The sequence below is a fragment of the Lathamus discolor genome, chromosome 5 (genome assembly GCF_037157495.1).
Source record: "Lathamus discolor isolate bLatDis1 chromosome 5, bLatDis1.hap1, whole genome shotgun sequence".
Lineage (NCBI taxonomy): Eukaryota > Metazoa > Chordata > Aves > Psittaciformes > Psittacidae > Lathamus > Lathamus discolor.
Genome location: NC_088888.1, coordinates 27,116,600 through 27,143,025, shown reverse-complemented (window position 1 = coordinate 27,143,025; position 26,426 = coordinate 27,116,600). Strand labels below are relative to the sequence as shown.

At 41.5% G+C, this 26,426-nt stretch overlaps 1 protein-coding gene across 1 annotated transcript; it reads right to left on the bottom strand.

The window, feature by feature from the left end:
- Positions 1–432: 432 nt before the first annotated feature.
- Positions 433–22,215, bottom strand: LOC136015938 (protein ELYS-like). Its single transcript, XM_065682587.1, is given in 29 exon segments — positions 433–697; positions 1,131–1,270; positions 1,547–1,604; positions 3,031–3,097; positions 3,183–3,330; positions 3,727–3,855; positions 4,345–4,489; positions 4,688–4,875; positions 5,442–5,588; positions 6,159–6,215; positions 6,324–6,447; positions 7,580–7,673; positions 7,918–8,013; positions 8,154–8,321; positions 8,421–8,510; positions 8,602–8,671; positions 9,076–9,204; positions 10,130–10,191; positions 10,652–10,833; positions 10,921–11,053; positions 12,199–12,205; positions 12,882–12,966; positions 13,922–14,038; positions 14,836–15,043; positions 15,807–15,987; positions 17,413–17,666; positions 18,868–18,994; positions 20,726–20,813; positions 22,097–22,215. Coding segments are annotated over 27 exon segments (3,420 nt in total). The 5' UTR covers positions 18,989–18,994; positions 20,726–20,813; positions 22,097–22,215; the 3' UTR covers positions 433–477.
- Positions 22,216–26,426: the final 4,211 nt, after the last annotated feature.

Genomic DNA, 26,426 nt, shown 5'->3' with positions numbered 1-26,426 from the left:
ATGGGTAAAATTACTGCAAAAAGCCATCACTGAATTCCACACAGGCTGATATCACTTAGCCTGCATCACTTAGCTGTCATTCACTGAACTGGATTAGGAAACTGATGTGTGTGCATCCTGCTTGTACATCAAACTATGCAGAGCTAACAAACACTTAAATGATGAGATGGTTAAGCCAGAAACTGCACCTTTAGGGATCTAAGTATACTGAAAAGTCCAATTTTAACTTGGATCCATGCAATGAAAGCAAGTGGATTTCACAAACCTACAGGACATCTTGCATACTGCAACTAACTTGGAACTAAAGCTTTCCCCATTCAAGACTGTTCCCAACATACTGCTTCCTAAAGGACTGTATGTACACTAAACAGAAGCATGCTGAAAAGATTCCAGAAATTGAATCCAACAGTGTTTGGGTTAATACTTTGGGGGGGTTCATTTTGAGCACAGTTTACAGGCTTTTGTCTTGGTTGGTTGTTACTGGTCTTTTAGAACACAAACCTTAACCACCAGAGGAGTCTCTAGCAGATTCAGCTCTGATGCTCTTAAAAACTTCTTCTGTAAGGCGGAACCATGCAGATTTGAATTCACTGGGCTGGACGCCATGAATGAAGTAGAATCTCTGCGTGGTGACTGCCAGGCACCACCATGCTCTGCAGAACATGAAGGAACAGGACGAACCACCGAATCCAGCAATCTGTTAAGAGGCACAATTTCAAACAGGAACATAAACAAATGCATGACAAAATGGTGTTCGAGAAATCTGAGATGATACCGAACAAAAACTCACTGAATGAGAAATCACTTCTTTATCCTTTGTACTTAATGTCCTAAATCTCTGCCTCTGAGGCAAGAGTAACCCAATTTTAAGTTGAACAAGTGACATAATGCTCATGTCAGAAGGAAATTCCTCTACCTCTCAATGCTGGGGCCACTTCAAATTCTCCATTTCTCATTGTGTCCCCCTCAGCTGACCTTTTCTTTAGCAGACACAAAACTCACTGCAAACAGAACACCTTGCGAAGACAGAAGGAATACGCACACATACATATGCACACGTACATACACACACACATATATATTTACGAGTAGGAATCCCTTCGTGAAACACCCATTCTGTAGATCTGTACCTGGAACGTTTCTGTGAGAATTTTGTAACTGGTGTTCCAACAAATGCACTGGGCAACTGTGCAGCAGGGAGAGGAGGTGCTGGTGGTGCTGTAGCTCTAGGGCTAAAATTAAAAGGAAAATATAACTGATTTTCATTCCCCTGAAGTGCAAACATACCAGAATTCAGGTTTATTTGAACATACCTTCTGTAGGGTAATGAACAGACAACTACCAGACTCTTTCTGCTCTTTGGCATTCTGCCTATTTTTAAGTAAACACAGCAAAAACTGGGCTGGAAATGGTCGAAGATTACTATTCCATCACACAATCCACTCTATCAAGAGTTAAGGGCAATCACAGTTTTGGTTTCAGCTCTCCTAAATTCTCTAAACACATTGAACATAATGTAAATTTATTCAGGTTTATTTGAACATACCTTCTGTAGGGCAATGAACAGACAACTACCAGACTCTTTCTGCTCTTTGGCATTCTGCCTATTTTTAAGTAAACACAGCAAAAACTGAGCTGGAAAAGGTCAAAGATAACTATTCCATCATACAATCAACTCTATCAACAGCTTAAGGGCAATCATAGTTTTGGTTTCAGCTCTCCTAAATTCTGTAAACACATTGAGCATAATGTAAATTTATGTATTTGCATACATTCGATTATAGCAGAAAGTCTCTTCCTCCAAATATTACTGATGATGGTACTGATTTCTTAAATATATGTGCAAAAAACCCGGACAAAGCTTTCTTCAGGTCACCTTCCCTCCAAAACACTAACAGAACTGACAGGGGTTTCTCCCTCTTTCTCTTTCCAAACACACAGCTCAAGATGAAATGTTATGAGAAGGCTGCTTACCTATCATATTGTAAGAAACTGGTTTTCTGCTCATTTCCTACCCACACTTCTCCAATTTTGGACAATACGTTACTGATGAAAGTTGCTCTTGTATCACACAGAATCACAGAATCCCAAGGGTTGGAAGGGACCTAAAAAGATCATCTAGTCCAACCCCCCTGCAAGAGCAGGGTAACCTACAGTACATCACACAGGAACTTGTCCAGGCGGGCCTTGAATATCTCCAGTGTAGGAGACTCCACAACCCCCCTGGGCAACCTGTTCCAGTGCTCTGTCACTCTTACAGTAAAGAAGTTCTTCCTGATGTTAATGTGGAACTTCCTATGCTCCAGTTTACACCCATTGCCCCTTGTCCTATCACTGGATATCACTGAAAAAAGCCTAGCTCCATCATCCTGACGCCCACCCTTTACATATTTGTAAACATTGATGAGGTCACCCCTCAGTCTCCTCTTCTCCAAGCTAAAGAGACCCAGCTCCCTCAGCCTCTCCTCATAAGGGAGATGTTCCACTCCCTTAATCATCTTTGTGGCTCTGCGCTGGACTCCTTCAAGCAATTCCCTGTCCTTCTTGAACAGAGGGGCCCAGAACTGGACGCAATATTCCAGATGCGGCCTCACCAAGGCTGAGTAGAGGGGGAGGAGAACCTCTCTTGACCTACTAACCACTCCCTTTCTAATGCACCCTAAGATGCCATTTGCCTTCTTGGCCACAAGAGCACATTGCTGGCTCATGGTCATCCTCCTATCCACCAGGACCCCCAGGTCCCTTTCCCCTTTGCTACTTTCCAGCAGGTCACCCCCCAACCTGTACTGGTACATGGGGTTGTTCTTCCCCAGATGCAAGACTCTACACTTGCCCTTGTTAAATTTCATCAAGTTTCTCCCCGCCCAACTCTCCAGCCTGTCCAGGTCTCGCTGAATGGCAGCACAGTCCTCTGGTGTGTCAGCCACTCCTCCCAGTTTTGTGTCATCAGCAAACTTGCTGAGGGTGCACTCAGTTCCCTCATCCAGGTCATTGATGAAAATATTAAACAGCACCGGTCCCAGCACCGACCCCTGAGGAACTCCATGTCCTGCATTAGCTTGTCTTGCTACTGTTGATAATGGCTTTGGTCTTGCAACTGTAAAGCAAGAGGGAGAAATGTCCACCCTTGTGGAATCAAAGTGATGGTTACTTGTCCATTATATTTGCCCTGCAAAAATTACCTTCTCTTAAGACTAATGAAGGCATATGGTGAGGCTTGGCTCTCTCCACAGCCAGCTTCCTTTGAACTCTAGGAAGGATCTTGCCATACTGCTCTAATATGGAATTTCTGGCAAGTGCTCTCTCTCTCAACCAAGGATCACAATCTCCCTGACAAATGAAAAGCATAAATCAAAAAGTTAACTAATTACAAGCAGTTCATTGCACACCATTGTCTGTCATATTTGTTACTGAATAAATTTCCTCTACAGACATGGTATAACTTGAGGAAATAAAAACGCCATGCCAGTTTTACCTGTAGATTTGCATCCAGACAGCTCTCAGCTAGAAAAACAAAGCTGCGTGAAAGGTACAAGAAATGACACACAACATATGCTTTATTCCACAGAGTGTCACAACAAACTTTGAATAATCTGAACCATACGAAATATATGTCCCTGCACAACTGATTGATAAAAACAAAGCAGGATTTTTAATGAGTACAATCAGAACCAGTGAGTAACTCCTAACAGAAACGTGCACACCCCACACAACTCTTAAGCTTACCACAAGATTACCCTTCATTGACTGATTCAACTGCAGTGCTGGAATATAATTGGAATGCTGCAGATGGTGGACAAGAAATTCATGATTCTGAACACCAGCACTGGTCTGCAGAAACTTCTCCAGACACTCCTGTGGGAAAGAGCACATTGTAAAAATCTACTGTGCTTCTGCCTCTTCTCTTAGAATCATAGAATCACAGAATAGTTAGGGTTGGAAAGGACCTTAAGACCATGTAGTTCCAACCCCCCCCTGCCATGGGCAGGGACACCTCACGCTAAACCATCTCACCCAAGGCTTCGTCCAACCTGGCCTTGAACACCGCCAGGGATGCAGCATTCACAACCTCCCTGGGCAACCCATTCCAGTGCCTCACCACCCTCACAGTAAAGTTCTTCCTTATATCCAATCTAAACCTCCCCTGTTTAAGTTTTAACCCGTTACCCCTTCTAATGTCACTACAGTCCCTGATGAATAGTCCCTCCCCAGCACCCCTATAGACCCCCTTCAGATACTGGAAGGCTGCTATGAGGTCTCCACGCAGCCTTCTCTTCTCCAGGCTGAACAGCCCCAACTTTTTTTTCTCTTTCCAATTCAGATTTTTTTCTTGTCCACACTTACTTGTTCAGAGTCTGTGAAAGGCAGCTTCAGCAAGTCTTCCATTAGTCCCATCTCCTGGCAGAGCTCATACATGTGCTTTAACAGCTCTTCCATATTTAACTTAGTCGTGTGTTGGTGCAACAGACCCCAGGCCTCCACCATGCACCTGCAGTTCATTTTGTTGAGATATAAAGGAATACCAGGAATTCATTTGGCTGAGATGCAATATAATAGCATAACCAAAAAATGCCCCAAACTACTGTATTCAAAGCTTAATGGAAATGTAGGGGAAGGTGTTTTGTGCCGCTTGTTCTGCACCTGTCACAATACTGGAGTGCCAGAATGGAGGGACAGATTCCTTTACCTATTGGACAGCAACACGGTGAGGAAAAGCCGAACGTCACTACTGCTTGACATCGATGGCTTCATCATCTGTAAGTATCTGAGGGCTCGCCTGTGCTCTCCTTGGCTCATGAGGGCTTGAATAATCCTCCTGTGTTGCCAGGACACAGTTTTGATCGTAGCTGGATGAAAGAGAAGGGCCAGGGAATTCTGTAGACGGTAGAGATCAGGTTTATTATGATCCATGCAGCCACACGTGTAACAAAGATATTCAAAAGTTTCTGACAAAATCATTTAGTCACACAGAAGAGGAAGTGTTGGAAGAGGAGTAATTCACACTTGTCAGTATACAAACAGCACTCCTTATAAACATGTTACCAAGTACTATATTATTCTGTCAGACTAACAGATTTTATTAACATCATAAAGAGCAACCTTAAGCATCAGAAAGGACATGAATTAGGTTGAAAAGTCACTTCTGCATCCTTATGTCTCAAAGCTCGCTGCTAGAATCACAGTGCTCCTATCTAGAGCACCTAAACCATTGTTTCTGAGGAAGTGCTCAACTGGTCTGCTGAGAATGACCTAAACAATGGCTTTGAAATTTCAAATACCATCATCAAGCATTATGAAACCCGATGTCTTCTTTGTGTTAATTCATTTCCCGACAAAGTAGTTAATACTGAATTTCAAATCACAACTTGCTGCTGAAGATGTCGCAGCAGTATTACAAAATGACTTCTAATGTTTTAGTATCAAATCTCTACCATACTTACTTCATAATCGTTGTGATCTAGAAGCCAGTAACCTTGAATAAGCTTCACAAGACCCCAAGGGATACCAAAGGCCGTTGGGAAGGAGTCAATTGAAGTCTCTGTTTTATTCGGAAAGGAATGCATGATGTCTAGCAGCAAGTAGATTGTCTGACATCAAGTATCTAATTAAGGCAAATGAATTTGTAAGATCCAACACACTGCATTTAGAAAAAAAAAAAAAAAACCAAACCCTAAAAAACCAGAAGAACTCGGAAGTGGTGGGAAGCAGAAAATACAAGTGCTTTAGTCTTGGCAATTTAAGCCATTATCACCTGAAGATACGCTGGTTGTAATCACAAGATTACATTCTAAATGAACAGCCCAAAAGGAGCACCCCTGGATTCTGAAAGGTACTCCAAAAGAATCACTTCAGGTATTTAAAACTTCAGTTGTCAGCTCAGCCTGGAAAAGGGATGGTTTGGGCAAAATTCAGGTACTGGTAAACCACTGGTAGGGAAACTTTTGCCCTGAAGCAGCACGGTTTTGTGCATCATTCCAGCAAGGAGCCATTTGCCAGAGATAAAGGTGCTTCAGCAAATCAAAAACTGGGCTCCATTCTGAGAAAAACTAAGGGAGGGTTTTGTCTTTAACATTGCTTAGTAAGCCTGCTTTCCCACAGCAGAAAAGACACGAATCTCCATGTACTGAAGGTGCAATGAGAATTACTAGAAAGGATACAATTGCATGTTTGTAGTTTTCTTCAATGCTTTCTAGCAAATAGAGATCCAGCAGGGCCTGAAAGGGAAAGTTACAAGCTCTTAAAAAGCTCCTGTCTTTCAGAAATCACTGGCTTTTGGGTGGGGGTTTGCTGTTGCTGCTGTTTTCAGTGGACACAACACCTACGTGTAAACTAGCGGGTGGGTATTTCCCAGTTCCTCCTTCATCTCTCTGCCACAGCTTCTCGTCTTGGCCTCCTAACTGGGAAACCATTCCATCAATCATCAAGCAGTCAGAATCCCATTTTCCTCTGCAACAAAAGGTAGCAAGGATTTGGACCTAGGCTCCAGCCACTAGGTGTAAGAATTTCCTTCAGTCAACACAAAGCAAAAGCTCCCATAAGTCAAGAAAGTAACAAACATACAGAGGCCTGAATATGGTTTGAAAGGCACATGAAAGACATTTCCAACTCAGATGAAATACATTCGTTAGATCATATTGAGTCATTAAAGCAGTACAAAGCAGTAATCCTAAAAGCTCTCTTAAGGGGAAAGCTGCGATGGCCTTTTAGTTTTCAGGTTTTCTTTTTTGTTGTGTTACTTGTATTACCCAAGGAAAACAAAGTTTTTGAAGTGCCAGAAATAACCATGCTCATCCTGTCTAACAGAGGAAACATACCAGTACTAAACTACCAGGACTGTTCCTTATGCCAAATCCAATGCATTAAATTGAAGTGCTCCAACACACAGGTGGGAGACAACATAAAGGAAGTTTCAGATTTGGTTCTCATCATCTCACTTTGGTTACGAAAATTGAAGTGACTGTCACAAAGCTGAGCAAACACGAAATTTTAGCAGCATCTCAACAGCGTCTTTTATGTTTCTCTACACACACCACTGCAATTATGGATGGCTGAACATTCTTCAAAAGTCCATCTCAGCCTTCTGCTGACTGCGACTTACCCTGTCATTTCCTGATGATAAAAAGCAGCAAGAGCACACCCTAGGCCAGAACAATTATTCCCTTCTATTACTAGTCTACAAGAGAAAATATCTTTTTTATTTAAAACCAAAACCAGAACAGCACTTTCTTCTCTGTCCAACTGCTCTGCAAAAGCTGAGCTTTGCTGAACTGGAGGTGACTGATCCTATCCTAAACACGTGGCCCTTTTCCGCAGTAACAAGTTGTACAGATTAGCCGATGCACTAAGTACTCTACAAGAACAGACAATACCAACAAATGGTACTAAGCAGTCCTATACATAAACATTTCACACAAGAAAGTAACCTCTGCGACCAACAGAACACAAGCATCACTCAAGTCCAGAGCATTGCTGGCCAATGCACTGAGCTTAGCAAATAAAGCTGTTGCTACAAAAAGCCATTCACTTCCACTTGTAAATTTGCAGTGGAAGCGTACTAGAGATTTCCCATAAGCCTTACCCTGTTAAACGTCCAAGTTTCTCTCGATGGCGAGTATAGTATCTCTGAATCAGAGGATAGTTGTAGAAAGGTCTAGACAAATGCATAGCATCATCTACAGGCAATAAAGAAAAAGCAAGTTAAAGAAATAGTATCACATTTTTAAACTAAAATTTTGACTTGAAAAACACAAGATGATACAAACTAAGCATCAAGAAGCAGCCTACAGCTCTGAAAGTAGCCAGTCCTTCTTTCCCTTTGCTAAGAGATACAAGCACAAGAATGACTAAGAATGTTGTGACAGGAATTACTTAGTGGACACTCTCCTTGTAACAAGAGTTCTTACACTTGATAATTACCTAAACCCTCTGGGAGTAGACTGGATCGACAGAACCATATAAACACTTGTGCATACAAAGAAATGAGGCTGGTTACCACCTGCTTATTTCTCAAGTCTGCATAACGTGAAAAAAAGGCATGATTTTTGCTGTGAAATTCCTTTCATTCTGACAAAACTCCCTTCATCAGACCAATAGAAAGTATAAAAATGTCTTGGCATATTTCACTCGCTTTCACATTTGTATTTGAAGAAAACCCAAAAGATTGTAAGGCTCTTATAAGCCTTTTTCTGTAACCTCCTGTGCTTCTCTTAGAAAACTGTTTAAGATTGTGCTAAGGTTGCTCAGAAGCAACTGGCAGTGCTGAAGAGACTGTAATGTCTGTGGGTCAATGAAGTTGCAAGAGCCATCAAACAGCGGAACACCTTTTCAAGAAGAAGAAATGTCAAGCCATTACATTGACTGAAGAAGCTCAAGGAGAAACAATGACTTTCTGTGTGCACAATGACTAAACTGGTACTCACCAATTTGGTCAAATTTGTGTTTTGCATAAATCACTTTGTTCCATGTCCACTCCAGAACAAACCGTAAATTAGCAGCAGAATTTGGCTGCTCTGAAAAAAAAGAAAACAAAACAGAAATTAATCCACAAGCTCAGGCCAAAACCCAAAAAATCTATCATAAAGGCAATGTAGGAAGTATTACCTTCAGATGTCCAGTGTTTAATGCATCCAGTCAGACAACATAAAATGAAAATCTTATACACTTTCCGTACCTGAAACATCAGGAATGTTTCCACCCTACTTTTTGTTAGTTTGGGGTTTTATAAAAACATTCAAAAGTTATTCTAAGAGAAAGATTCTCCATGTTGCACGTGATCAGTTTTGGCTTCATGCTTCCCTCTGCGTTTGTGTCGCACAGAATTAATAGACAGGTCTCTAAAGACAGTTGTATGGGGGTCTGTTCTCAGTCAAACTCAGTTATCTCAATCTGAGAATACCAGTACTAAGTTAATAGCAGTTCGTAACCAAGAATACTAGTTGGCTAACTAAGGTAACACCTGCATTTCAGTGCAACTTGTACATAACACAAAAATCAGATTATAATGTCGTGCAGCCCCTACAGCCCTACCAGACAAAATGGATGTATTTCCCACTTGGTTCCCTCATACGCACTCACCGGACTCAAACTGGAGGGCTGGACATCCGCTAGTCTTGGAGACAGCAGGCCAGCAGCAAGACACCTATTGTAGCTATCGTGAATAGCTTCACTTACTGAAGGGCCAGATTTCTTCAAGAAATTCAAGGTCTGAAAAGGCAGGTTAAGACAGCGTTATTATTCAATCACTAAGGGTCTGGATGACCACTAGGAGAAGTAATGCAAATGTTCCCTGCAGCTGCCAGAAAGCCTGTGCCAGTAACATGCTTTAGGTTACCAGTCTGAATAAGCACGCATTCCTCTTTAGTATTAAAGACAGCAGCAAACCAAGAGTTCCAGTTTATACAAGGAAATCCTGTAATACGAAACATCAGCCCTTGCAAGGCTGATTTATTTCCTATCTTACCTGTCAGGACACAGGGCTTCCCTTTTCCCCAACCACTGACACACTGTTCATTGCTAGCTCAAACTAGCACACAACTTGAAATCACCCTCTAGAAAAAACTTCCTTTGCTTATTTGTGCAGAAGCTGATTTACCCTGGAAGTATTTAGTGAGCTCAAACTTAATTCAGTTTCAGAAACTTATTTCAGAACTTCAGTTCCATTACTGGTCACAATCTGTACAGTGTCTCAGAAGCTATACTTTGGCCAAGTCAGCTAGCCAAAACATTGATTTCTTCTTAAGGAGTTCAATCATTTCTCATTTTCTCCATTCTGTTCTCCTTTTTCAAGCTACTCAGGCATCAAAACCCAATCTCAAGGCCATGCAGGCACTTTGGCAGATGGGTAATAGAAAGGTAACCATGTGCCCTGACTTCCACAACATTTTCGTTCTTGCTTGTCAAGCAATGCTGTGTTCCTTTCCAGACATTCAATCCCTGCTCGTGCTCCAACAGGTGGCAACTGTAATTTTACAGTCCCAAGAGGGGACCAAAAACATTGCCATGGCACGATACACTTGCAATGATGCACGTGGGTGGGCAGGATGAGCATAAAGTGGTCTCTGGCACTGAAAACAGTGCACTGGAAAACCTAGGAAAGGTACATCTTAATAAAGATGCAGGAAAAGATCACCTCCTTCTGGAAGCCGGTGCAAGTCATATGAACAACTCCAGACTTCAGCAAGCACGTACCATCTGCAGAAACAAGGAACGTTTGACAGCCTGCTGTTATGAGCAGTTTGCATGTTTTAAATAGCAGTACCTGGAAAGATAGAACTGAGCACCCATTTTCTTTATCAGATCACTTACAAGCTTTTTCTACTATGTAATTACTGCCTGTAGTAATTTTATCGCTGGTGCTATTAAGGTGCTGTGCTTGGAGCTTCAGTTCAAAGTCATTTCATTTGGTGACCTTCACCACTTCCCAGACTACATTACAAAAGCAACAAACCCCCAGACTCAGCAGACTGCCAGAAATGTTTCACAATATTCAATACCTTGTTAGGACAACATAATCAGAGTTGGCTTTGGTGGGGGTTTGTTGTTCTCTGGTTTGCTTTGCTATTTGAGCCACCAGCAACAAAACAAAAGAACCAGTAAGTGGCATCTGACCTCTATTTTAGCTTATCACTACCAAAAGCAGGGAAATACCTACCAAAATTATAGGTGCTTGGATTAAAATACTGCTCAGGTTGTGGATAAGAAGGAGGAACTCCCCGACTTAGACTCCGCTCATGTACCACAATATCCAAACTGAGGTTTGGAGAAGTCATGCTTATTACAGAATCCAGTGACCACAAGGCAAAGTAGGGGCAATCATGAAGGAATTCTTCTGGCCTTAAAGAAAACAAGTGTGCAAGGGAAACACTGGCTTTCCAATAAATTATTTGTTGGGATACTGAAAAGCACTACATAAAAATCTACCTTAGTGAATCTGGCATTTGAGCATGGTACCAGCGATTAATGTCAAACACACCCAAATAGGTAGATGGTTTTGCCTGACCGTAGGTATTCACTTGCCAGCTGAAGATTGATACGCCGGTGTCAGGAGATATTACTGTAAAAGACAAGACATTGTTTCTTATTTGTAGAATAGATGATATAGCTGATATTTTTAACACACCACTTTCTGTTTGGGCTTAATTCTCTTATATCACTCATGAAGCACAACCCTTTGTAAGAATAATAAATTAAAAAAAAAATGTATGGAATAGAAAACACCTCTGTGATAGGTTTCAGTCATACTGCCCCTTTTTCTTCTTCAAGTGGTATAGTTCTAAGCCAAATACACACTTTTTGGATAATTCCATTTTCCAAGGATTAAGAGTTGAACAAGGCTGGATGAATAGTTTAGCAAAAAAATTCACTAGGAACACGTATATTGCTACTTTCAGAAAGCATACAAATAATTATTGTATGCACTTACAGCACTCAGCTGGCATTCTGAATTTTCAGATTTGACCAAATTACAAGTTTTAAGAATAACTTCTTTACAGCATATTGTTCTGGGTTTAAACCACGACACATATTCAGAATCAAAGAACGCGATTAGCACACAAAATAAATAAATAAAAGACCAAAACCCAAGAAAGAGGAAATTGCAATAAAGATTTTGACCTCAAATATTCACGGTGTTCCTCTCCACTTCTCTCAACCAGCGGCATGGTCTGTCTGCTCATGGGAGAATGCATTCTGCAGATGTAAACAAAGAATGTGTATATCATATACACAAACAGAGTAAGGAACCAGAAAGCAGTTTGTTTGCAACATGTTTCTCTGTTCCCTATTTAATTCATCATCATTACTGTTCAGGGATCCTCACACACTTTACTATGTTCCATTGTGCACTTCTTGGCCGTTTCAGTTTTGTCAGCTGCTGAAACTGACTTCCAAGTTATGAATTCTTTTCATGGTTCAGAGGCCAGCTTCACTGCTAGCTTCAACCCACACCCAACAGATGCTCATGTTTGCTACAATTTAAATTGAGCAGGTTCTGAATAAAAGCTAATTAGAAACGATCAAAAAATTACACGTATTTGTGCACATCTCACATAATTTTTGGTTGTTGTCTGATGATCCTAACACACATTGCTATAGCATGTCAGCAAGCATAAAATAGAACATTTTTTCCCTGATCGAAGTCTCATGTGAATTTAGCACCCAAGTTTTCCTTTTCAATTAGCCGAAGAACCTAGTCCATACAGGTACTCTAGGGGTACAGAACAGCACAGAGCCAGTTCTAAAAAATTTCTTGTATACCCTTCTGACCAAATCATGCCACTCTTTACTGCATTTACATATTTTGCTGGCTTTAAGAGTAACTGAGACAACAAGTAGGAGCTCTATTTCCAGGTACTAAGCTTCAGGATCAACACTTCAGAGACACTCAAGGTACATTTCACTTGAAGTCCAGTTGGCAGAGCTCAAAAAAACCCCAAGTATATTAAACAAGGATCAGAAATTTATAAAGAGATTGCAAGAGAGAAGCAAAACCATATTTTAGGAAAGGCTGACAGAAATAAGCTTCTCTGGGTCTAAAGTCTGGTTGCACAAAGGTATTCAAAGCCCTGTCTACTTGAGCTACACGTTATTAATTTGCTGTTTAAATTAAGAACAATTTTATATCTAAAGGCTGTTTCCTCTTGCACAATTGTATTTATTTGGGCTCTTTGCAGATGACTCTAGTTGGAACACATGACGCTGCAGTATAAAATTGATGTGGCTTGTCAAAAAGCACAAAGGCCAGGCCCAAGAAGACTCAGAAAATAATTCCTTTTTTTGTCTGCTCTGAATTCTAATGGTTTAACATCAGCCCCTCCAGCTTCACTAATTCTCATTCAGAGAAAATTACTATCTTCATCTTTCCACACACATGTATGTCTTACCTCATACATGACTCATCCTGAAGCCAAGTGTTTTCTGTCACCAAATGCTAACTGCAACAGATGTAAACTCACAACATCACCTTCACTGAAAAAGGTATAAATGATAAAATTGGATTACAAAGCTGCTCTATAATTCTCATTATTATTTCATTAGACTGAAATTTTCTTAATAGAATCCTCTTGCTGAAAAGAAACACACCATTTCCCAAAACATGACAATTGGTCACACGTAGCCACTAAAACGGATCGGAGGAAATACGGACACTAAGAGCTTCAGTGGCAAATGCCAGCCATACCGCGTGAAAGCTTTAAGACGTTGCAGGGACCAAAATGTCTTGGAAACAGCTCTTCATAGTGAAGAGTTTGTGATCAAAACTGCTTTAAAGTCAGACTTTACAAGACTGCAACTCTGTGAACAGCTGAGCTGATCACATAGCTCGGTGATGCTGAGAGACCGAGCTTTCTCCCTCTCCCTTCCCACCAAAGCCCCAGTCCCTCTCCTGCATACACTGCATCTTCCACATCCTCATTTGATTCACCAGCCCAGCAGGAAAACACTGACTTCTCTCCTGAACAGGGAGAGCTGAAACAGCCCACAGAGGCTCCAAAGAATGCTGAAGCAGGGTCAAGGCAATCAGTAGTACTGTCACCTCCTCCTTCAGAGGCAGAAGGCTGCTATACCAGCATGTTTAGTCTTCCAGATCTGCAGCCTCAACTACTTTTATTGGTGTTTTGATACCACGGAGGGAAATACAAACAAATTGTGAAGCTGTCACCAAGAAACAAAGGAAATCATTTAGGAATGCAAGCACAAAAATGCAGCCACTGTTACTCTGCCTTCTTTTCTGAAGGTAAGAACTAGGAACTGTTCACGTCTGCTAAACCCTGTGAAAATTGCATTGTAAGCTTAATACCTCTCATACCTGAGAGAATCTCCCGCACAGCTAAGGAGATTCTAACTGATATATGTGTAGCAACTGTATGTTAACAAATATATAAAAACGTAACAATTCAGTGGCTTATAGTAAAGTTTTATTCACCTTTCTTGTGTAGACTGGACAGCCCACAAGTAGCAACAATTGCGAGGGTCATTCTCGGGCTCTTGAAAAGTAACAGCATAGACAGGAATCCTTCCTCCTTCGAGCTGAGAGTGGTGCCTGCAGGTTCAAAAAAAAAACAAAAAGAGGAAAGGTGAGCCTACTGGCCCTAACTTTTTGTAGAAGGGTAGAAGCATTTTCTGAGCAGAGCACCTTGTGTCCTTATCCCCAAAGGACAGAAGGGCACACCTCCAGCTCAAACTAGTGAGACAAGGAAGTGACTCCTTGGTATGCAACAGTCAAGAGGTGAGGAAATTACTGTCCATCCCATGCAAGAACCTTGGTTTATATCCTCCTCCACCTGAGGAGCAGGAACATAAATGATTACTGAAGTAATTGCTGAAGTAATTACTGCCAGGCAAAAGACTCTTCCTGCTGGTGTAGCCTACTTCAGTATTGAACTGAAAATGCAGCACAGCTTCTAAACCTATTTAGAACAGCACCAAACAGAAGTAGTTTCTCTTTTCTTTACTTGGACTATGGAAAGCATCTTTCATCCAGACTTCTGAACCTTGTTTGCACGTTCACAATCTATGCTGGCCACCTATTTATTGCTCCCCTCTCTATTAATGCATCCACGAGTTTCCGGTGAGTCACTGCAGATTTGCTAAAGTGGACAAATGAAACTTCAAGTGAGGTTGCTCGTTGGTAGATTTAAGATCATCTCTTAATTCTTCTATTGCTTATAAATTCACATGTCCCTTATTCTCATTTCCAAGTGTTCCAAACTATCATTCACAGGCATTGTTGCCATTTCAGTCTCTGTCAAAGTTCTCTTTATACTAATATACTTCCTGAAGCAAAAACCTAGAGACCCCTGCAGCTCCAGGCATGGCAGAGTGTAAAGACCTACTTACTCCTTCTTCAAAGTTTTCATATTCCATAGCGACAGACTGCCATCAGAAAAAAACACGGCAAGCTGATTGCTTCTGCTTATGTAGCACAGCATTGATATTGATGTTCCTGATGGATTTTGTAATTCAAAACAGAGCTGTCTCTCTTCTCCAGTCACAATATCTCTTCTTCGTAAAACTCGAGCAGGAATTCTGGTGACAACTTCTAGATCTGTACACGCAAAACCACACAATAAATGAATGTAATATGCCATTGCAATTGCATTTTAAACACTGACGTGACAGCACATGTGATTTAACTCTACTGTTCCCTGCTTATTATCCATTCATGCAACACTTCTTTGCTATTTCTATGTGGGTATCTTCAAATAACACAAGAACTCCCTGACTAGACAGGAATTCTTACGTGCATTTCAAAACCCAGTAAACCCCTCACAGACAGATTCTTATTGACTCTGTAAATCAGGAGTCTGGGCCTCTTGAGTGTTTTGAAGGGATGTCAACTCCTGAAGCCACTCTTATAGTAGCCACAACAGTGTATGCACTGCGAGTACACAAACTGGAGATTTCATTCATCAAAATGCATGATTATTCTAAGTCAGATTTATTTTCAAAAATGAGCCCCAAATTTGTCTCAAGTCATTTAATAGGAGCAGGAGAAGACTCCCAAGAAAGAGAGCAGCTCTGATACAACTTCCTATCAGGCAGCTGTACTGACTCAGATGGCAAAATTCCTGCGTCTCACAGGCAAGAATCAGAGGGACATACACGCTGGAAGGAGAGTATTTATAACATCAGAAGGAGTATTAAGCCACTCCCTACAACTTTTAATCGGTTCAGGACTATACCATATCAAGCCAACACCTGTAATCACCAGTCATAAATGTCCACACACTAAAATCCTCAAAGTGGGATATTTAAAAGATAAAAGTTTCCTTAACTTTTAAATTCAAGTTTAAAAAAATCAAGCTTACCTGATGCTTCTATTTCAGTCTGACTGCAAGATAAATCATCCAGACAAAGGTCAACCAGAAGCAGATGTCCAACATCTGTAGCCACCACTGCCACTCCAAAGAGCCATCGCAGACTCTGATGCAGGTGCCGAGTGCTCGCATTGGCTCCTCCATCATTAGTTCTGGGTTCTATAGCCGTTACCTACAGGACAACAGTAAGGGAACGTTTAAGCCATGTGACAAGCTACAGAGAAATCACTCCCAGGTGAAGCCAGATTTAGCACATCAGACACAAGGTCTCAAAGACAAACCATTTTTTCCAATTATATCATGAAAAAAGAAGAAAAAGAAAAAAAATAAACAACAAAACAACCAAACACCCTGTACAAAAATGTGCTCCTGCCTTCCATTTACTAGATTTCTTATTTAACTGAATTAACTTGCACTTAACTGGTGCATTCTATTACTACAGCTTACCAATTTCCATTTCCTACTTAGAAATAATTAACTTAAAGAAAACACAGAAGAACAATTATATATGAAAACTTTATCATATGGTAGGGACTTAAAGACAAAACTAAATCTAGTTCTCCCACTGCTCATAGGTCGGTATGTGTCATGGTTCCTGCTATCCATTCCCAATACTCAGCTTAATTAGATTTAAGAAACGAAACCTAGCAAAGCTATGTTGTCTTCCACAAAATGTACTAGTTGATTATTTGCTTTTGTGAGCACACAGCTTGCCTTTTCCTCTAAACTCTATGGTTTATGAAGGTGATAGGCAAACTAACACAGTGGAGTACTGACCAAACTCCTACCTGTAGGAATTACCACAATACAAGTGCTTCCTACCAGTAATCACTCTGTAGCATTACAAACTCCACTTGGATTCTAGCAAGTGAATCCAAATCATGTTACAGAAAGCTGAGTAGGGAGTATTTTCTTTGTTGCAGATTCTAAGATGGTAAAAATATAGTGAACCTTCATCTTCTCTTAATGCTGACCTTGTTTACATTTAGACAATGAGACCAGAAGAGATTAAATCATTTGAGCTTGTGTGGTATAGAAAATAGATCAAATTAGTAACATTACAGCAGTGTATCCCATCTACACAGAGTATTCAATAAGCAGAGATTCAAGGACTGCAGACTGAAAGGTTCAACAATCTGTCAAGTAATTCACTAAAGGCTCTTTTTTCCTATCCTAAGTCAGCATAAAAATATATTCTGCTCTAAAGTCACCTGCTTGCTAGTCTGAGATTCATGGGAATATGCCTAAGCCCTTTACGGCACAATTATGGAAGTTTGAGATATTTTAAAGACAGCATTTCTGAGAGAAATTAACCATTAAGAAATGTATGGTACAGACACTTTCAAGAGTGGTGGTTTTCATTTATCACTCAGGAAAAATTAAAAAAGATTGCTTTCTATGCCTTTTTGGTGGAAACGGAAAATGAGGTAGGTATGTGCTCTACAATAAAACAAGAAAACTTGTTTCACTTTTAGTAAACTCAAAAGATAATGGCTGATGCAAGATAGGAAAAACACCTCCAAAACTTTTCCTGAAACATGCTTAGGCAGCACCTAACAACTTAAAGGCTTTGTTTTTCTGATTAAAATGTACGTACCCTTCCTGGAAGAACCATTGCTTTAACCACTCTTGATATCGCAAGGTCGTACAGACAGAGCACACTTCCCTCTGCTTCTTCCAACCCAACCAGCAGTCCAGTTCTCTTCTGACAGGAGAACTCTTTTACCACACAGACAGTGGGGGGCTGTTCATTTACTCCACCAAAACAATAGGCAGAGAGCCGCTCTCCTGTCACAGAGTTCACTACCTCGAGCTGAGGACCACATACCAACCAGGCCAGGACATTTCTCCCTGGAAGAGGAAAGAAAGCTGATGAAAGCAAATCTCCAACAGAAGACTGGAACAGCTGAAAAGTCACTGTCACTGCCCCTGTCCTTCAAGACACGGACCTAATAGAGGAAAACCAATTTACCTAATTGTCATCGAGTATTTAAAATCACCCACTGAAATCCTCAAGTACTACATCTTGAAATTACCAAGCCTATTATTTGTATTTGTCATTCCTGCAATGAAGAATTATGGTTGTTCGGGATATACTGATATATTGATCTATAGTCTTTGTACCATATTCAGCTTGGCTTTGCTAGAAATCATCTAAATACACACAGGAATGCAAGTCTTAAAGCCTACTTCAAATGTAACAAATCTAAACCATTTCATTGCTACTTTATTAAATTCACTGCCTTAGGCAGGGACTTCAGCAAGAAATGAGCTTAAAACAACACTGCATGAGTAAACAGAAACTTTTACATGGGCTGATCACAGAAAGAACTTCATGTATGTTGTTTCACTGAACTACTTCAAGCTCAAAGAAGTATTAACCCAATTACTGCCCCTACACTCAGATAAATTCTACCTGGTCTGAAAAGAAGCCTACACATATACATAGGCACCCAGCTCTACCTTCGGATCACCTAGAAAGCCACCTGCTTACTCTGCTTAGCCGCTTTCAGCAACTCTCACTGGGTACCCATCTGCATCCCATTAATACTTTGGAAATATGGCTGCAGCGATGCACAGTGCTACTCTCGCCCTTCTGATTTTATTCTGAACAGAAAGCAGGGGCTTTTGCCTCTCTAACAATGTAGAGGAACTATTGCTGCATGTGATGTTATGATAGTCCTGGAGCTTGAGCTGGTACAAATCAATATGGCCCAGAAGACCACTTTTTTTTGTAACCAAAAAAGATTACTTTTTTGAAAACCACCTTTTCTTTAATTAAGAACTGGGGAGGGCTAACTATCTCAGCATGTTGAAGGTAATTATTTTAATAGCACATGACTGATGTGGGCTGTTGTCATTTCAAAGTTTAACTATACTAATGATTTAACATTAGCATTTTTAATGGCTAAAACACCCTTTTCGCCCTCTCGGAACCTGATGCATCTTAACAGCACCAACCAGACACAGCTGATGCTACGACCCTATGCTTCAGGCAAACTCCAGGCAAGAACCACTTTCTACAAGATCAAATCTAAAGGAAAACACTCACCTCCAGAAAACTTCCCACACAGCAAAGAGTCCAGGCTTATCTCATCTTCCCCAAGTGCCTGAATAATCACCTCTGGAAACCTCAGCAGACCGCTTGTTGCCCGAGCCCTTAGGTCTCGCATTCTTCACTGTAAATAAAGAAAAACACACAAAACCACACTCATGTCAGCAATCAATATTTTGGAGATTAACAAAAGTTTCATCAGCATGCAGGGAAAAATCTCCCATGAGTCGCCTGAAGCTCTTCTCCTTACAAAAACGGCAATCAGGACAGCTTTTGATCTCTCAGCAGAGCACAAGCAGAATCCTTTGCTTTTCTGACACCTGTGAGATCACCAACAAATAGTGATGTGCAAGTCTTGGCAAGGGAAGTAACAGAAAAAAATACAGTACTCTGAGTTCAAGTTCAAAACTGCTCACATGGGTTTGTGAGGGGCAACCTGAGAGGAACTGTCTTTTAAAAAGCTTCTCAGGAAGAGGTGTAAGTTTCCATTTGTACTTTTCCTTGACTTTATGCTTTATTGTTTCTTGTCATGTGTCTTCTAGTAGATTTCATGTTATCATTTATGTCTTAATCACTTATGCATGTTCAGTTTGACCATTAAGGAACACTAATTTCTTCACTACATCCATTCCCCAAAATTCCTCTGGAAAATGTGCTGTTGATATTTCCACATCATAAGCAATACAGACTTCAGAACAATGAGGTCATGCAGAGGTAAGCAGTGGAAAGTATCAGAGACAATTTCAGGTCTCTCTTGTATTTGCATTCAAAGAAGAGAAAGGCCTTCCAGCAGTACAGGATGGCTGAGGTTGGAAGAGAGCTCCAGAGCTCATGTTGTATAACACCTTGTTCAGGCAGAGTCACCTACAGCAGGCTGTTCAGGACCACATCTTTTGAACATCCATCTCCAAGTATGGAGACTGCACAACCTGTCTGTGCAACTTGTGCCAGTGCTCAGTCATTGTCAAGTTTTTTCTGATGTTCAGACCGAGGCTCCCACCTTCTAGTGTGTTCCCAGTGCCTCTGGTACTGCCACTGGTCACCACTGCAAAGTGCCTGACACCATCTTCTAAACCCTCTCCTTTCAGGTATCGATATGCATTGGTGAGATCCACCCTGAGCCTTCTCTTCTGCAGGCTGGACACTGCCAGCTCTCCCAGCCTTGCCTCACAAAAGAGGTGCTCCAATCCCTCCAGTCACCACTGTAGCCCTTTGCTGCATTCTCTCCAGTGCCTCCCTATCTCTCGTGTATCTCCCCCTATCTCTGGGGAGCCCAGACCTGGACACAGCACTTAAGGTGCAGCCTCACCAGCTGCGCCTCCCCCTCGTGCGGCCCAGGGTATTGTAAGCCTTGTTTGCTTCAGGGTCACACTTCTTACTGAGGGTGCACTGCCCCATCACCCAGATCTCTAATTAAAATGTCAAACAGACAACACACACACCCCTGCCCACAGTAGCCAGGTTAGCGACTTAAATTGGCTTGCAGAGAGATCTAGCAAGCATAAAAGCTGGCATAAGGAAGGACACAGAACAATGCATTGGGTAGAAGAAGAAGGAATGTCTATCTCCATTTTGTGGCAGTTAAGCTGCTATGCTAGCTGATACACATGTGAAACTACACACTCTGTTGCAAGGAGAGCTGAGGACCCCTTGACTTTTAGGAAGGACACCACTCAAAACACAGTCAACTTTTAACTCCCTCTTGCACAAGAAAAACAAAGTTCTTCTGAGAAAAACAGCATCCACTTTGTTGAATGAACAGCCGAGGGATGGTAAAAGCATCACAGAATTTTCTGAATTCCCATTCATTATCGGTTCAATGACATTTTCAGCAGGAAAGCAGGAAACAACCCACAAGCATTGGAGGAGCAGTAGGTGGAAAAGATGCTTCCTGCACATCAGTAGTCAGGGCCAGTGAATTTGTGCTTTGCCGTATTTCACTCCTGCAGAGAGAGGATTTAGTGAGTAAGTCAGCAGGTGATTTAGTGACTACCACTGGGTCATTTCTTTCCACCTTAGGCAGAAGACTTCCCCCCAGTGTGTCAGGCAAAACCCTATAATTAGTCCAATAGCTAGGTTTTAGTCTATAAAGCCACTCAGTACTCTGCACTGGACTAAATCAAATGACACTGCTGTAAAAATACACCACCTGTGAGAAGAGAAGAATGACTACGATTTGCAAATCCCCTCAGTGTGGATGAAGGTGAGATAACACTCATGTTCTGTACATAGACACCAACCTTAAAGGAACTAATATTCTGTAAACCTCAGGCCTCTCACAGTTATACTCCACCTGAGCTATGCGGCTTTGTGAGAAGTCAAGGTAGGGCTTTTGTAGCTTAACAGTTTTAAGATAAAAGAACGTGAGGGAGAAGGGGGAGGAGGGGACATGTTGGGAAATCACCTGTCCTGGGTACAGTGCTGGACAGTGCCAGTGCTCTGTGTGGACACTCTCACAGAGGCGCACAGGTGCCCCTGTGTATTGGCTCCAGGTCCTGGACTTCTGGAACCTTCTCTCCCCTCAGTTCCAGGAGTGGCTGAGACACCAGTCAGCCACGTGACACCGGGCCCCTCCCTGTGACACCCCTGTCCTACTGCTGGCACCTTCCCTCAGGGCGCTGTCCAGGCTCGCACCACACCCACCTGGGCCCTGACCTTACACAGCTTCATCTGGAGGCGATTCTTACCCCCAGCCATCCAGGCCGATGGGCCGAACAAGGCACTTGAATACCACGCTTGGCCACACACCTCAAGCAGTGTCAGCATTCCCATCAGAATTAAGTCCCTACATTGCCCGTCATTTTACCAAACACAATCAGAAAAACATTAGATCTGACAGACTGACACCATGCTGCTTTCTCTTGGCAGAAGCTGCAGACCTAGAGTTATTAAAGAGCAGACAGAATAGTCTAACAGGAGTTAGAAGCAGACAGAATAGTCTGATATCTGAACTCATGAGAGGTTTGGTATTATGCTGTGGGCCCCTAACCAACTGGCATATTGCCAGTTTACTCAAGCTCAAAAGCCCCTGGAGGGTCTTGTCAGGGCAATACTAACAGAGGTGAGTGTGAGTGGGGAATAGCAAAGATGACAAGAAAGGGAAAACATTAGGCTCAGATGACCAGAGGTTAAGGAACCTGGCCATGATGCCCATTACTTGTAAACTTGCTTTAGGAAATCAAAATCTACTTGCTATCTGTAGCTGTGCTTATGCTAGAATACCTACATGCTTGACCTGTAGGTCACCCTGTGCTCCTGAGCCCAGCTGGGCTGGATAGTAATTTGTTATTTTCAGCCTTCAGTTCTTTTACAAGCTTCTTGTGGGGATTTGCATTCACAAATGTTTTGTTCCTGATCTTTTTTGTCCTTTTTAAGCCTGAAAATACATAGAAGACAAAAAAGCAGGTTACCCAGACAATCCCAGCAAACCACAATATTTTCTGTCAAATTCATCTTCCGATACAAAGCAAATTCGTTATCTATTCATTATGTATTTCCAGTATACTTAAAGTAATCTGTAAAGACAAGATGTAACTAGTAGGTACAATGTATTTGAAAAGGACCCACAAACTCAACGGGTCATACTAAAACTTCCCTTCACCCTAGACCATTACATAAGCTTAATTCATGCAGTTATTTATTATCACATCCACGCTGTTTCATCACAACTGGTTCTTCTCCAGCATTTATTCCACCTACCTTTATGCGCACAATCCTTATTACTGTCTAGTTAGAACCTACCATATGTTTCAATAAATCATTTTACTTAAGTATTGTTATTAAGCATCTAGACAGCACTGTAGAAAATTCAAGAAGGGCAAATGTTAATTTTCGATAGCTGTGCGGGTTGGTTCAACCAGTGTTTATTTTCAAGGCTATTTGAAGAAAGAAAAAGCCCAAATTTCTGATTTCTGAACTAACAGCTCTGGTCATATATATTACCTGCATAAGGGTACATGCAACATGAGGACGTCTGCTATGTTGTGGTGATTAGATCATAGGAGGGTCCCCATGCCAGCAACTGGTGGTCATGGGGCGAGTCAGCTAAGCATCAGCAACCCAAGCCAAGTCACATGTGACAGAAGCCCACATGCCTGTGGTGTCAGCAGTGAGTGTCTCAGCGCCAGCAGCTGCACTGGGACCCGCAGTCACAGGGCACATGTGTCCAAGGTGCAGCAAGGGGAGGGGGCAGAGCGGCTGTAACTTTCCCCTAGCCGCATGTAAACATCTAAATTGGTAGCAGACTCCAGGGTGGGCTCATCAGTGAGCAGGAGGAACAACAACCCCTGGAAAGACTCAGTGTCCCAGCCAGTGGCGAGAGGTGGGGGCACAGACCACAGCTGGGCTCGAGGCTGTGCTGATCTTCTGGGGATCTGTAAACATGGGTGTGCATGGGAGCCTACAGCGTGACAGCATGCCTCTGGTGTCAAAGCTTGCATTGCAACACACTGAAGGACAGATTTGTAATATCCCTTCACTGTTTGGCAGGCACTGGCATCAAACATTAAGCTTTGCAATAATAAATTCATTAACTGGGAAAAGAAGCCTGATCTGTAACACTAAGACTATGGTTAAGAATTAAGAGTAAAAATAAAGATCCAGGGCATAATTATTTTCCCTCTATCCAAGGACTGTCTACAACAGCAGGAACTCAGCTTCAAATTGACATTTTGCATTTCCATGTTGATAGGGTGAGCAAGATAGAGCAAGATTCATGAGGAATGAATGAGTTTTCACTGTTGTGTTTATCACAGGAGTGTACAGTGGATGATGTTCAAGGCAAATAGAAGCATGCTCACAAACAGCATTCTTGCATCATTTCTGCTGGCACAGAGCTGAGAAGGCTGGTTATGGAAAAAAAATAACCATAATACTCTTTTGGAATGGAAGTAACACAGCAGTATATCACAAGCAGCCTTCAGTAATCAGGGTGATACTTTGGTAGACACAGGAACTACTGAACAGGAGTGAAGCTTTTTGTTTACAGCAGGGCTAGAACACTAGCACAGAAGGATGATGATGAGTGAGAGCATCCAGCAGGTACAAAAGCTGTACTGCAAGGCTAACGACATCTCTCCTACTCTACAGGGGATGTATGGCACTATAAAGTTTCTGTATTGTATAAAGGTATGCAAAAGAAAACATTAATTTTCTTTACTGAAGTGTTGCAAAGACTCATGAATACCCTGTGCAAGAGTGAAGTTAGGAAGTGTAACAGTTATAGCGGTGCTATAACCTTGCCAGGCATTCTCCAGCACTCCTTGACCATAACGACAAAAGACCTGTCTCTAAAAAATTTCCAAACACATCTTCATAGGTGAGCAAGCACAAGCCCACGCAAGTACTGCTGTTTGGTAGGATTGCCCTCACTAAGAGTTTAATTGGGAACCAAGATTTGCAAACACACTTGAAAGTAATATTGAGTTACAAGATGACAGAAATGCAGATAAAATCTAGATGTTTCAGATCAGTAAACTAGTAAATGCCAGTCATTTGTATTACACTTGCATGAGTGTTAATAACAGAAAATAAACAAACTGACCAGTCTACAACTGTGTATTAGCTAACATTGCTTTGACTTGGTTCTTTGAATAAAAGCTTACCTGGCCTGTTAAGTGTTGGATCCTGCCAAGATGAGCATACAATTCTGGTCCTTTAAGAAGAAGCCACTATGAGACCAACAGGCCAGATGAAAAGTAAATGTTTTCCCATGTCCTGGATTCCAGGGTCATACATGCTTGTGCTGTTGGTGTTCACAAAAAAAACACACACCTACTTCCTGTATCCTTCTGTCTTTATGTATTAAAACTACAATTGTAGTATCAAAACAAAAGCAATCAGTCATTCACTAATAACTCACGTTTTAGTCTGGATTTAAGTCCAGCAGCACTGCACACCCCGCTAATGACTGCTGTGGGATAAACACAGCCAAGGAATAAGTGACCTGAACAAACGGACATATCAGTAACCATAACTTGCACTTTATTCTCTACCTCACATATTGGCCATCCACACAGCAGAGTGCATTGGAAAATGCATTTTATTTTAGGAACAGCTTTACTTTAATTAAAAAGGAACCACAGTACATTTATCTGCAAGCATATCAAAGAGACTCATCATCTTGACTGCTGAAAAAAGCATTCCTGGAATGAAAACATGGAAGTTTTGCACGGAAAGCAAAAGTACAAACAAAAGAGGAAACAAATGCTATCTTACTACTTGAAATTCTAGTGTTTCATAATATTTTCAGATTGCCCTAAACTAATGGGTTACAAGTACTGCCTGACAACTCAGGAGAAACTACGTACTGGCTTCTGCCTTTAGCTTTCTTTTTTTACCCCCCCACCAGAAACCACCAGCTAAACACTTCCTGATTGGTTACGTGGGAACTGATGAAATTGCAGTAATTTATTGCACTGACAACCCTGAGAGTAGTCTTCCATGAGAGGAAGTTTTGATGGGGGGGATTAAATAAGTTATCTGCAGCCTTATTTGCATGCTAGCTATATACAATATTAAGGCAAATAAACTAAGTCAACGTGAATCATTTAACACTTTAAGCACTAAGTGGCTATCAAAAGTAAAACAAATTTGTTTTAATTCTTTTTCATGTTACAACCTAGAATGAGTATTTTCATCAGCCTTAGCTTCTAAATATTTGAAGAAAAGGGTCTTGGGAATATTTGTGTTAACTCTCTGCAGTAACCTAGGGAACCATTTCTAAAGACACATTTCTTGACAAAACCCCTTTTAACGCCATCCCTTAACCTTATTAATATTCATTATCCCTTCACTAATACCTCCTACTATGTGTTTCCTGGAAATAAAGTCTATCATTACACCTACTTCTATTCTTTCTGGAAGGTGAGAGTCTGCTGCCCCAAGGCAGACAACCTTCCAGTGGAATTTTCTCTGGGGTTACAGCCCCAAAGGTACAGATGCACAATTTAGCTTCACCTTTCAGCCAACTAACATTAGATCAAAGCAGATTCATCCAAACACTGTGAGAAATGCACACTTTTTCTTTAGGGGGAGAAAACCCACACCCCTCAACTAAATTTCCTATGGAAAAACTTCAGAATTGCTCTATTTCGTGATGAACTGTACTGAGTAGCCCGTAGAAAATTCTCATCTTGCTAACAAGAGAATTGCTGCTCTCTGCCCCTATAGCCTTTTTCATGTATCCACAAGGATGCATCAACCCCTCTTGCCTTCACAGACCTCTCATGCCCTTCTCTGGCACCATGAATATTATCTTCCTCTCAGGTACAAGTGCAAACACCTGCAATTCTCTATGAAGACTCCTAGCCTGCTCACTCAACCTCATGCCATTTTAATCTTTTAAAAGGCAATTTCCTTCCCCATCCTGTTAAGAAGCACTGCCCATGCACTCAGGCATTCTCACCCTTGTTGAAATATCTGTTCCACTCTATCCTTCATGTACTTCTCGCAAGCCTACACAAAAATCAGCCAAGTTAAATCAATTTTCTTCACTTCATTACAAACCCATCCTTGAGTTGCCATCGTATCATTATTAACTAGCTACTTTTCCTTCA